Source organism: Pseudophryne corroboree, chromosome 12, assembly GCF_028390025.1.
Source record: "Pseudophryne corroboree isolate aPseCor3 chromosome 12, aPseCor3.hap2, whole genome shotgun sequence".
NCBI classification, from domain to species: Eukaryota; Metazoa; Chordata; class Amphibia; order Anura; family Myobatrachidae; genus Pseudophryne; species Pseudophryne corroboree.
In genome coordinates, this window is record NC_086455.1 from 158,169,618 (window position 1) to 158,183,373 (window position 13,756).

The 13,756-nt window shown below is 47.6% G+C and overlaps 1 protein-coding gene across 1 annotated transcript in view; it reads left to right on the top strand.

The window, feature by feature from the left end:
- TSHR (thyroid stimulating hormone receptor) overlaps positions 1-13,756 on the top strand; it is a 162,685-nt gene that overhangs the window by 87,560 nt on the left and 61,369 nt on the right. The window contains 1 exon segment of the mRNA XM_063948223.1: positions 5,980-6,054. Within this exon segment, the coding sequence (XP_063804293.1) occupies positions 5,980-6,054 (75 nt within the window).

Consider the following 13,756-nt stretch of genomic DNA (forward strand, 5'->3'; position numbering starts at 1 on the left):
TCTTAGCTTATCAAAATTGCGAACGAAAGATTAGCAGAATTGCGAATAGACACTTCTCAGCAGTTTCTGAGTAGCTCCACACTTACTCGGCAACTGCGATCAGTTCAGTCAGTTTCGTTCCTGGTTTGACGTCACAAACACACCCAGCGTTCGCCCAGACACTCCTCCGTTTCTCCAGCCACTCCCGCGTTTTTCCCAGAAACGGTAGCGTTTTTTCGCACACACCCATAAAACGGCCAGTTTCCGCCCAGAAACACCCACTTCCTGTCAATCACATTACGATCACCAGAACGAAGAAAAATCCTCGTAATGCCGTGAGTAAAAAACCTAACTGCATAGCAAATTTACTTGGCGCAGTCGCACTGCGGACATTGCGCATGCGCATTAGCGACTAATCGCTGCGTTGCGAGAAAAAAATAACGAGCGAACTCGGAATGACCCCCAATAGCCGATGTTCACGTAACATAACGCTTATCGTCAGACTGTGCGTGTGCCACAATCGCAAAGGTATATGCGACCGGGCGTGCAGAGAGGATTTCATCGCAGAGTGATTGATAGAAAGGGACTGCTTGGGGGAGTTAATGAGGAGTGGCAGCAAAAATGCAGGTGTGGTATAGTTGTTTTTGGGGGGTGTAGCTGCCTTCAGCTTTGATCAGGGTAATTCAGGCAGCGATTTTTGCAGCCCTGCGATCAGATAATCGCCGCCTACAGGGGGAGTGTATTTTAGCTGTGCAAGTGTGCGATCCCATGTGTAGCAGAGCTGTACAAACTGATTTGGTGCAGTCTCTGCGCAGCCCAGGACTCAGCCGCTGCGATCACATCAGCCTGTTCGGGACCGGATTTGACGTCAGACATCCTTCCTGCAAACACTTGGTCCTGCCTGCGTTTTTCCAAACACTCCCTGAAAACTGTCACCCACAAACGCCCTCTTCCTGTCAATCTCCTTGCAAACGCCCGTGCAAATGGATCCTTCGCACAAACCCGTCGCTGGTCGGCGATCCGCTTTGCAGCCGTCCGTCGCGCCTGCGCATTGCAGTGCATATGCATGCGCAGCTGCCTCTGATCGCCCGCTGTCCGAAAACGCACAGCGGTGATCAGGTCTGAATTACTCCCCATGTACGCAGAGAAACATGGCGCCATCATCGCCACTGCCGCAGCCAGTATGCGCTTCCGTAAGGCTGCCTTAACCTTGATACGCTTTGTTTTTTGCGTATAGTCTGCGAATGTGTTTGAATTAGGCCCAAAGATGCAGCTGCTGTGCTATAACGTCCAGTTCCGAACCAGCCCCTCTGTTGTATTGTACTGGATGCACGTTTCAGAGCCTTACTACAAGTAGTCGCTGCACTATTTGGTCTCAGTATGTTAAGTATCTGTTATGTTCAAGATCTGGCATAAAATAAAAATACCAGCTGAGAATGTCCTGCATCTGCTTTTTAATATACTACTTACGAGTTCTGAAGCCTTATTAGCAGTAGAAATTGCTGCGTAAATAAATGTGGCTTATTGCAATAGATGTTTCAGTTCGTTGTACATAACAGAGATTATCTTGAGAATATGTTGTATATATTTGTTGATAAACCAGAAAGCTCCCGAGCTCTGCAGATAAATGGTTATTTGTGAAATAATGTATCAAGTCTTTTAGCAGAAAGTACTGCGTTTGTTATCCTGGATGATTGGAGGGTTGATATGTTTTAGCTCTATACATTGTCTCTTTTCATTAAGCCGGAGAGCTTTGTTGGGATGTAGGACCTGCAAATGAATTGATTGCTTTTCATGAAGCGGTGTATTAAGCCTATTAGCAGAGAATACGCATATATGCCCTGACCTGATGAAATAAATGAATTCCATTTGGTTCAGTGCCTGCATGAATAATTGTCTTAATATATTTATTGATGTTTACAGAGAAATCCTCTTCTCAGTCTTTCTACAAGCAGGGCCAACCCGCACTGAATTGCATTTGTGTCTCTGGGGCATATTTATTATAGTGTTTTTGCAGCATATTCCCCCAAATGGCATATACTCGCAGATATCAAGTATCCCCAGGATGTAACAAGGAGGGACCGCAGCAATTATCTGCTGCTGTCTCTCCATTTCCGTTATCAGTCGCAGCCCCGTAGGTTTCAATGGGGGCTGCTGTGCTGCCGGATTTACCAAGCATCTACAGATGGTGATAGACTACAGCATAGCCAGACTGGCTAGGCATATTGTACCCCAGGCCCCCCTTTGTCAGGAAGCCCCCTGGCAAGAGCACACTGACATCACTAGCTTTCCCTCTTAAGCAGCAGCAGAACCAGAAGCCAGAATGTGAGCAGGACAGTATGCAGTGAAGGCAGAGACACAGGAGTATCATGTCTCATGAGCTACTGATAGAGCTTTCCGACCCTGCTTGGGTGTCTCAATCTTGTGTAAACTGTTATGCAACTAAACCATTTGGGTCTAGAGGTAGAGACACACACAGAGTCCTCCTGAGTCATGTCCCAGTGTGTAAGTAGTACAGAGGCTGCTGCTATTCTTGCATGTGACGAGATAAATAATTTTATTTTTCTATGTGTATTTTAAGGTTAAGTTGTCTTTGTTACACTACAAGAAAATTTTATAAAATAGTCGTCTCTCAATTAGGTGGAGCTATAAACAGTACCCAGGCATTATTAAACTATTAGTTTAAAACTAATATACACCATTGGTTTAAATTTAATATACACAATCCATACCTCCCACCATGACCCATTCCAGGAGGGACAAAATGCTCTCTACCTGGACTTCTCTCTTAATTTATGATTGCAATCTCCTGTGTTGAAATACCATTCTTATCAAATAAATAGTTCAACACAGGTGACGCCAATCATATATTAAGTGGGAAGTCCTGGTAGAGAGCATTTTGTCCCTTCTGGAATGGGACATGTTGGGAGGTTTGCACAATCTAATATACACCCCGACCTTCCATCGGGGCCCCCCTGTCTTAAGTGCCCCGGGCACCCTCAAGGCTTAATCCGGCCCTAGACTATAGTAGCCTATGGGCTACAGACCACAAGATGGATCTGAAGGATCTCTCCCCTGTGGCTGCGGCTTGCTCGTCCGCCATCGTGCCACCGTAGCACCATGTTGCATCAGCATTTGCATAAAGTTGTATACAGGTGACTGCCAATAGATGTAGCTGCAGACGCCTCCGTGTCCACTGCTGAATCAGGCCCTCCGAATAGATAGGGGGGTGCGTCCTAGCTGTAGCTTCTTACATTAAGCTGACTGGTGTTTGTGGGCTACATGGAAATGCAGCCAGTATCAGTCTAGGTGCGGATGTGTATGTACCCTTCAGCTAGATTTGGACCTGACTCTAGGGCCTCATTCGGAGTTGCATGTAGGTACATTTCTGTGGTTTAATACTCTGCCTGTCTAGTAGACGGAGCTTGCGTTCTGATTTGCACGTACCTTGGGTTTTTGGGTACAGAGGTGGCTCTGAGGAGCAGTAAGGACACGCACATGTACGTGTTGTGTGGCTGCTGCGGGTGTGGTTCGTTAGGTCAACATACATTGGGTCGACCACGCCTGGTCGACATGATCACTAGGTCGACCTGGACATTAGGTCAACATCTGCTAGATCAACATGGAAAAGGGTCGACATGAATTTTTTTACTTTTGTTGTTGTTTTCTTCGAAAAGTGACGTGGAACCCCGATTAGTGCACTGTGACCTCTCGCATGGCTCGCGAACTTTGGGCGCGGTGCCCCGCTGCGCTCAGCAAAGGTTACTGTTCCCGATCGTAGTCCACGTGGATCGTTAAGTATGAAAAAGGTCAAAAAATGAAAAAATAAATAAATAAATTGTGAAAACTCACATCAACCTTTTTCCATGTCGACCTAGTGATTATGTCGGCCTAATGCATGTCGACCTAATTACCGCCATCCGACTGCTGCTGGGAATGTAACCGAATTAGTCTTGGATGTATCCCCAGATGTCTTTTGCAGGCAGCGCAGGTCATTATGACACAAGCTGTAATGTATACCCGCTTCTGATTGGCCGTCCTGTTTTGACCGCTGGTAGAAACTGGGAGTCTTTTTTATTTTTGCTGCATACCTATATATGGGTGTGGTTCGTTTTATCGACAGTGTCTAGGTCAACAATGTTTAGGTCGACCACTATAGGTCGACAGTCACTAGGTCGACATGGATGGAAGGTCGACAGGGTTTCTAGGTCGACATGTGCTAGGTCGACAGGTCTAAAGGTCGACATGAGGATTTTTTTTTTTTTTGTGTCGTTTTCTTCGTAGAGTGACCGGGATCCCAAATTAGTGCACCGCGTCCCCTCGCATGGCTCGCCATGCTTCGGGCATGGTGCCTTCGCTCCGCTACCGCTTCGCTCGGCACACTTTACCATTCCAATCGTAGTCCACGTGGATCGTTAAGTATGAAAAAATCCCCCCAAAAAAATAATAAGTGAAAAACTCATGTCGACCTTTAGACCTGTCGACCTAGCACATGTCGACCTAGAAACCATGTCGACCTTCCATCCATGTCGACCTAGTGACTGTCGACCTATAGTGGTCGACCTAAACATTGTCGACCTAGACACTGTTGATCTTCAGACCGGATCCCCTATATATAGCATATGGGAGCAGTGTATGATGCAATGCGAGTACCATGTTGCGCTGACCGGTACAGTGCGCGCACACGTATGCAGATAGCGGCGCAGATGCACTAAGACTTTGAGAGTGATAAAGTGGAAAGAGATAAATGGGTCTATGTACTAAGCCTTATAGAGAGATAAAGTGAATGGAGATAAAGTACCAGCCAATCAGCTCCAGTCATAATACAGGCTGGGTTTTAAAAATGACAGGAGCTGATTGGTTGGTACTTTTTGTCTCTCCAAGGCTTTAGTACTATAGACCCCAAAGTACCAGCCCGTCTGTTCTTGTCATTTTTCAAACACAGCCTGTAACATGACAGTTAGGAGCTGATTGGCTGGCACTTCATTTCTTTCCACTTTATCTCTCTGAAAGGAATAGTACATATCCCTATATCCGAGTCTGCAAGTGTCAATATTTTAGATTTTACAGATCACATAGATATAATTCTCCCATAACTCCACGTTATACTCCACTTTCCTTATATCAGGTTGATAAATAGGAGCCGCAGAATGTGTAGAAAATTAGGTTTAAGAAACGACACTACGTGTATTCCTGCACTTTATATTTTACTTGGGATCCGGTCTGAAGATCGACAGTGTCTAGGTCGACAATGTTTAGGTCGACCACTATAGGTCGACAGTCATTAGGTCGACATGGATGGAAGGTCGACAGGGTTTCTAGGTCGACATGTGCTAGGTCGACAGGTCTAAAGGTCGACATGAGTTTTTCACATTTTTTTCCTTTTTTTGAATTTTTTCATACTTAACGATCCACGTGGACTACGATTGGAACGGTAAAGTGTGCCGAGCGAAGCGGTAGCGGAGCGAAGGCACCATGCCCGAAGCATGGCGAGCGAAGCGGTGCACTAATTTGGGATCCCGGTCACTCTACGAAGAAAACGACAAAAAAAAATAAAAAATCCTCATGTCGACCTTTAGACCTGTCGACCTAGCACATGTCGACCTAGAAACCCTGTCGACCTTCCATCCATGTCGACCTAGTGACTGTCGACCTATAGTGGTCGACCTAAACATTGTCGACCTAGACACTGTCGATTTGATGAACCACACCCATTTTACTTACATGCAGCATACAAGTACAGAGATTGCAGCTGGACCATTCCGCTGCATAGTTTCATGTGTGACAAGATTCACATGGCTACAGGACATGCCTAATTACAGAGCCCCCATGTGTCTTATTTCATGCGTGTCAGGTTAATATGTTACACATTAGTATAGATCTTACTGTGTCAGTAAAATCAATAATGGACTGTTATTGTGGCACTTATAGAATCTCACGTATAGTTACATATATCCATATATATACATAGTGATGTTCCGACTCTTCTGTTCTCTACAGATTTATAACACTAGACACGGAGCTTCAGAAGCTGGAAGCCGGAGCCTTTCAGGGACTCCGTGTGATCAGCCAAATGTAAGTAGTGCTATCTGTGCCGGAGACGCATCATGCTGTACAATGTGGCATTTGTGTGTCATTACCTGTCGCCACCCCACCTCTGACCACCATCGTAGATTGATCTCCCCAGCCATTATTACAGTATATAGGTGGTCATTCCGAGTTGATCGCACGTAGCAACTTTTTGCTGCTCGTGCGATCAACTAGACGCCGCCTATGGGGGAGTGTATTTTAGCATAGCAGGGCTGCGACCGCTTGTGCAGCCCTGCTATGCTAAAAAAGTTTTGTGCAGAACAAGACCAGCCCTGCAGTTACTTACCCTGTGCGACGGATCCAGCGATGAAGGTCCCGGCTGTGACATCAGACATCCACCCTCCAAACGCCTGGACACGCCTGCGTTCGCCTTACCACGCCCGGGAAACGGTGAGTAGATGCCCCGATCCTCCTTCCCGCTGTCAATCTCCTTGCGATCAGGCCTGAGATTGCTTTCTTCGGTCCCGACGTCGTTGCCCAGCGACGCAACGACGTGCGTGCGCAATGTGGGCGCCACGCAGCAGCAGTTCCGACCCGCTCACACGGCAGCGAAGAACCGCTGCGTGCGAACGGGTTGGAATGACCCCCATAGTTCTAATACGCAGTTGACCCTTAATGTACACATACATGGTATTGATGCACAATTAGGCAGGTTGATGCTCGTTTTTCAGTTTGAACTCTTCAATTCAGACAGCGCACTGTGCATGGAAAATGTGTAGTGTCATTACCAGTGTGGGATGAGATGGAGACTTTGCCAGCTGTGAGTTGGCACAGGGTGGCACTGTACCCTCCATTCCTTTATCTCACCTCAGAAATCTCACTCCTGAAAACCAGGCGCACTCCGGTGCCTACTGTGCCAAGCGCTAGGAACGCCTCTACTCTGTCCAATGCCTCCTCTTCAGCCTCACCAAATGTCTGTTTTTCCACAAATGCCACCAGTCCTATGCACACAGCAGGTGGAAATCAAGACATAAAGCTATGCAAATTCTTCTCAGGGTATATATGCTCTTGCTCCAGAGTGCAGATATCTATCATCTCCAATATTCACCAGCCATCTACATCTATGAGACATACGGAACCAGGGGAACAGAGACACACAGACCCAGGAGAGCGGAGACGCACAGACTCAGGAGAGCAGAGACACACGGAACCAGGGGAACAGAGACACACGGAACCAGGGGAACAGAGACACACAGAACCAGGGGAACAGAGACATACTGTACACAGACCTAGGGGAGCAGAGACACACAGAGCCAGGAGAGCAGAGACACACAGACCCAGGAGAGCAGAGACACACAGACCCAGGAGAGCAGAGACACATAGACCCAGGAGAGCAGAGACACCCAGACCCAGGGGAATAGATACACACAGAGCCCAGAGAGCGGAGACACACAGAACCAGGGGAACAGAGATACACAGACCCAGGAGAGCGGAGACGCACAGACTCAGGAGAGCAGAGACACATAGACCCAGGAGAGCAGAGACACCCAGACCCAGGGGAATAGATACACACAGAACCAGGAGAGCAGAGACACACAGACCCAGGAGAGCAGAGACACACAGACCCAGGAGAGCAGAGACACACAGACCCAGGAGAGCAGAGACACACAGACCCAGGAGAGCAGAGACACCCAGACCCAGGGGAATAGATACACACAGAACCAGGAGAGCAGAGACACACAGACCCAGGGGAACAGATACACACAGAGCCCAGAGAGCGGAGACACACAGAACCAGGGGAACAGAGACACACAGACCCAGCAGAGCGGAGACGCACAGACTCAGGAGAGCAGAGACACACAGAACCAGGGGAACAGAGACACACTGTACAGACCCAGGGGGACAGAGACACACAGACCCAGGAGAGCAGAGACACACAGAACCAGGGGAACAGAGACATACTGTACAGACCCAGGGGAACAGACACACACAGACCCAGGGGAACAGACACACACAGACCCAGGGGAACAGACACACACAGACCCAGGAGAGCAGAGACACCCAGACCCAGGGGAACAGATACACACAGAACCAGGAGAGCAGAGACACCCAGACCCAGGGGAACAGATACACACAGAGCCCAGAGAGTGGAGACACACAGAACCAGGGGAACAGAGACACACAGACCCAGGAGAGCGGAGACGCACAGAACCAGGGGAACAGAGACACATAGACCCAGGAGAGCAGAGACACACTGTACAGACCCAGGGGGACAGAGACACACAGACCCAGGAGAGCAGAGACACACAGAACCAGGGGAACAGAGACACACAGACCCAGGGGAACAGAGACATACTGTACACTGTACAGACCCAGGGGAACAGAGACACACAGACCCAGGAGAGGGGAGATGCACAGACTCAGGAGAGCAGAGACACACAGAACCAGGGGAGCAGAGACACACAGAACCAGGGGAACAGATACATACTGTACAGACCCAGGGGGACAGAGACACACAGACCCAGGAGAGCAGAGACACACAGAACCAGGGGAACAGAGACACACAGACCCAGGAGAGCAGAGACACACAGAACCAGGGGGACAGAGACACATAGACCCAGGAGAGCAGAGACACACTGTACAGACCCAGGGGGACAGAGACACACAGACCCAGGAGAGCAGAGACACACAGACCCAGGGGAACAGAGACATACTGTACACTGTACAGACCCAGGGGAACAGAGACACACAGACCCAGGAGAGGGGAGACGCACAGACTCAGGAGAGCAGAGACACACAGAACCAGGGGAGCAGAGACACACAGAACCAGGGGAACAGAGACATACTGTACAGACCCAGGGGGACAGAGACACACAGACCCAGGAGAGCAGAGACACACAGAACCAGGGGAACAGAGACACACAGACCCAGGAGAGCAGAGACACACAGAACCAGGGGGACAGAGACACACAGACCCAGGAGAGCGGAGACGCACAGAACCAGGGGAACAGAGACACATAGACCCAGGAGAGCAGAGACACACTGTACAGACCCAGGGGGACAGAGACACACAGACCCAGGAGAGCAGACACACACAGAACCAGGGGAACAGAGACACACAGACCCAGGGGAACAGAGACATACTGTACACTGTACAGACCCAGGGGAACAGAGACACACAGACCCAGGAGAGGGGAGACGCACAGACTCAGGAGAGCAGAGACACACAGAACCAGGGGAGCAGAGACACACAGAACCAGGGGAACAGAGACATACTGTACAGACCCAGGGGGATAGAGACACACAGACCCAGGAGAGCAGAGACACACAGACCCAGGGGGACAGAGACACACAGACCCAGGAGAGGGGAGACGCACAGACTCAGGAGAGCAGAGACACACAGACCCAGGATAAAAGAGACACGCAGACCCAGGATAAAAGAGACACACAGACCCAGGATAAAAGAGACACACACAGCACATAAACTGTAGTTGAGTAGGCATATATTATACCGCAGATCAGGGCCGTAACTAGGGTTGTGCCGATGGTGACTTGCCCACAGCGCAAATGCACTGAGGGCGCACCATCTAGCAGCACACCCCTCCGTACAGCCGCTATCTGAGGCAGTTATTACTCACACTAGTTCCGCCGCCGCCTCTGCAGCCGCCAGCTCCCGGGACATGATGTCTCTGCGGCTCTGCCTCCTCTGACATTGCCAGCCTGTCAGCCCTGGATGCCGGATCGCGCGACCCCCCCAGCCCCCTTTCCCCGGTACTCGGGAGAGACGTGACGACGTCAGACGTCTCTCCCAGTCCCGGCTTACTCAATCTCCTACACTGCCCTGCGCCCCGACCAGCGCCGCGCTAGCCGCAAGGAGCTGCTAGTCGGGGGGAGGACTGGAGGAGAGTAGGACTCTCGAGCAGGCTGGGGAAGAATTACTTAAGGTGTAAGTTTAGCAAATCTGACTTCACTTTCAAACGCAAACATTGTGTAAAATGATCATGAAAAGAAATAACATACATACAAGCACAAAAACAAAAGGGAGGAATTTGAATGCATGAGGGAAAAGGTGAAAAGCTGTCACTACTGTAATAGGCCTATATGTGCGCAGACGGGCATTAGGGTGCATCAAACGCCCCGACATTCGGAATGCTTGCTGTCCCTATTCTTAAAATTTACCTTTTTAGCATAGAAACTGTGCAAATTTTTTTTGATGTACGATTTGACTTAGGTGGTCCATGTCCACGTCCACACCCAGAAATTGTCTGTATCTTGGTACTAAAGCACGTGTATTGTATTATACAAAACAACTAACTTTAGCAAAGCGAAGCCAACGTTTGTATGTGTGCCATGAATGCGTGTCTTACATTGATTTAAGAACATAAGAACATAACAAAGAAAGGGAACAGCGTGAAGCCTCATGGGCCTATCGTGGCTGTTCCCATCCAAATCACAAATCATTCATCAAATCATGATTTCTTTTTCAGATAAAATAAATAGAAATTTATAGAAATAAATAGAAATAAAATAAATAGAAAAATAGAAATAAATAGAAATCTTTAATCTTCAGGGGCATGGTGGGACACATAAATATCATCTCAGATTCTTCAAAATTTGTATGCAATATATCCTTAACAATTCTAAAAAATGTAGCATGGGGACAAATCATTTTTCTTACTTTTAGAAATTCATGGGGCGTTTGATGCACCCTAACGGGCATCACGGCGCTTCACTTGCAATTAAATTCCCCCCAAACAAACATTAATGCATGATGCTACAATAAATCACTGCTGGGATATATCTTATGATTTTGAAAAAAAAAATCACCCTCACAGATCTGTCACTCTTGTTACCTACTATAAAACAGCACTGTATACATGTAAAACCAAAACTGCTGATTACTGTATATCTGCATAATCTAACTATGTGACTATAGCGCTGTAAGAAAGCGTTGCTTCTTCAGTTGACTGGAACTGTGGTGTTTGATTGCTTTCCTGCATACCCAGTCCTGTTCAAGCATTCTCCGTTACATGATTACTCCATTAGAGCATGAGGCAGCAAAGCAGTCCAAACTGACGATGCTCTGTGTACCAGGCGTACAGTCCTTCTGTTTAAAAGTAGTTATTAATTAACACTAATGTGACACCCACCGTTGCTCTACACCAGTGATTTTCAACCTTTTTTAACTTGCGGCACACCGAACAATATTTTAAAATTGCCAAGGCACACCATCAGTTCCCCACAGAAAAAAAACAAAAAAACACACATTGGCCCTCATAGTAAAAAAAAATCCATTTGCCTACACAGAAAAAACAATAACATTGCTCCCCACATAAATCCTTTTGCTCCCCACATGAATTATTCACATTGTTTCCCCCCATAAATCCATAAAACCTTATTCTCGCCACATGAATCCTATTGTTCCCCACAGGAGAAAAAAAATAACAAAAAATATTAGCCCCTACTGGTCAGCTGTCCTCCTCCCTGTCCCTCAGTGGCGGGGATTGTTCATAGTGGAGTGCTGTGAATACTGAGCAGCAGGCGGTCGGGCAGGTGTGGAAGTCGGTGGGCAAGGAAAGCTGTGTATGAAGGCAGGAACTGGAAGATGTGTATGCAGGGGGGTGAGCTGGCTGGGTGGTGAGACGTGGCGGCGTGACCTATGATATCACACCGCCGCGTCTTCAAGGCATATATGTCACGCCTGGAGCACGACTGATCCTCTAAGAAGAGCCCGGGCCAACAGTTCACTCTGAAGGTGCAGGAAGCTGCTCTGGCTCCGCGGCACACCTTGCAACTGGTCGCGGCACACTAGTGTGCCACGGCACACTGGTTGAAAAAGCCTGCTCTACACCTTTGTTTCATCCATCTGAAGCACAAAGGGGGGTAAGCTATTAGCCATGACAACCCATTGTCGAGCGAAAAACTGACTTTTACCCACACTTGCCTACTTTTGAAAAAGCATTTCAGGGAGATTGTGAAAGTAACAACTAACAGCGCGGGTGCGTACTGCTACATCGGAGATGCGTGCTATGAAAATGACTTACATCCAAATGTAAATAAGCCCCAAAGTTAGTAAGAGCTACTTGTTGAAGAAAAGACACTGATATTTTGCAGGATTTGTTTGTGTATTGTGTTTTACAAGGAGGTTCCATATACTGTAAGTGGCCACAAGAAACTTTATTTAAAATGTATGTAGCCATAGGGATCATGGTGCCTTATAACCAATGCAGGGCACTGATGCAGGGCACTGATGATTCAATTTGAATGTATTTATCTCTGATTTCTTTTTTCCCCCCCAAGAATGTAATAGCTACATAATGGGGATAAGGTGTAATCAGGGAGATTGCTGGACTATTGAGGGAGTGAGGGAGATTGCTACTATTTCAGGGAGTCTCCTGCAGAATGAGGGAGGGTAGGCAACTATGCTTTTACCGCTAGCGCACATAGGGACAGGCAGTCAGGGCGAGTAAAAACATTGGAGCTGGTTGTCCATTTTGTTGTAATGTGCATTCATTATTGTATCTCATGGTAGTCTCCTTTGTGGATTTTTTAGTCTATTTGTTTTATCCTTGTGGCTTGCTGATAAAGTGTTTCCTTGAGGCTTACTGAAGCGGTAAACAGGATGCTTGAAGTTCAAGTATTACGGTACTTTTGCTTAAATTACACTGGCAACAGTGCTTTTGATGCTGTTAACTAATTAATTTACTGTATTTGTGTTGTCCTTTGTTCTCCTGGGTTGTCCTTGGGCAACACTGAAATGCATATACCATAATGCTTAAACCTGCCTAATGTGCAAAAAGGGGGACTGTCCCTGCCTAATGTGTAAAAAGGGGGACTGTCCCTGCCTAATGTGTAAAAAGGGGGATTGTGCCTGCCTATTAAGTAAAAAAGGGGACTTTGCCTGTCTAATGGGTGAAAAGGGGAACTTTGCCTGTCTAATGCGTAAAAAGGGGGGCTGTGCCTGCCTAATGTGTAAAAAGGGGGACTGTGCCTGCCTAATGTGTAAAAAGCAGGACTCTACCTGCCTAATGTGTAAAAAGGGGGACTTTGCCTGTCTAATGGGTAAAAAGGCCACTTTGCCTGTCTAATGCGCAAAGAGGGGGACTTTGCCTGCCTAATGTGTAAAAAGGGGGACTGTGCCTGCCTAATGTGTAAAAAGGGGGACTGTGCCTGCCTAATGTGTAAAAAGGGGGACTGTGTCTGCCTAATCTGTAAAAATGGGGACTAAAAAGGGGGACTTTGCCTGTCTAATGGGTAAAAAAGGGGACTCTGCCTGCCTAATGTGTAAAAAGGGGACGCTGTCTACTGTAATGTGTAAAAAAGGGGACGCTGTCTGCCGTAATGTGTAAAAAGGGGAATCTGTCCACCGTAGTGTGTAAAAGGGGCTCTACCTGGTGTAGTGGCGCTACTGTGCGGCGTAATTTGAATAATGGAGACTACTGTGCACCGTAATATGAATTGGTATTATTTTGTGGCCACACCCCTTCCCCATCAAGCCACGCCCCTATATTTTTGCGCGCGCCTACGGCACGCACTGCCCCTATTTTACGCAGGGGGGGCGCCAATGCCGTTTTCTGCACACAGCGCTAAAATGTCTAGTTACCGCACTGCCGCAGATTATCAAGACACTGGGAAAAACATGAGCAGAACATTGCATCTCGGATAAAATAGACTTTTTTGAAAGCTGTGACTGTTTCTCATTAATAATTTCGTATCTGTAATTGGCTGTAGCGTCACGAACTTGTAT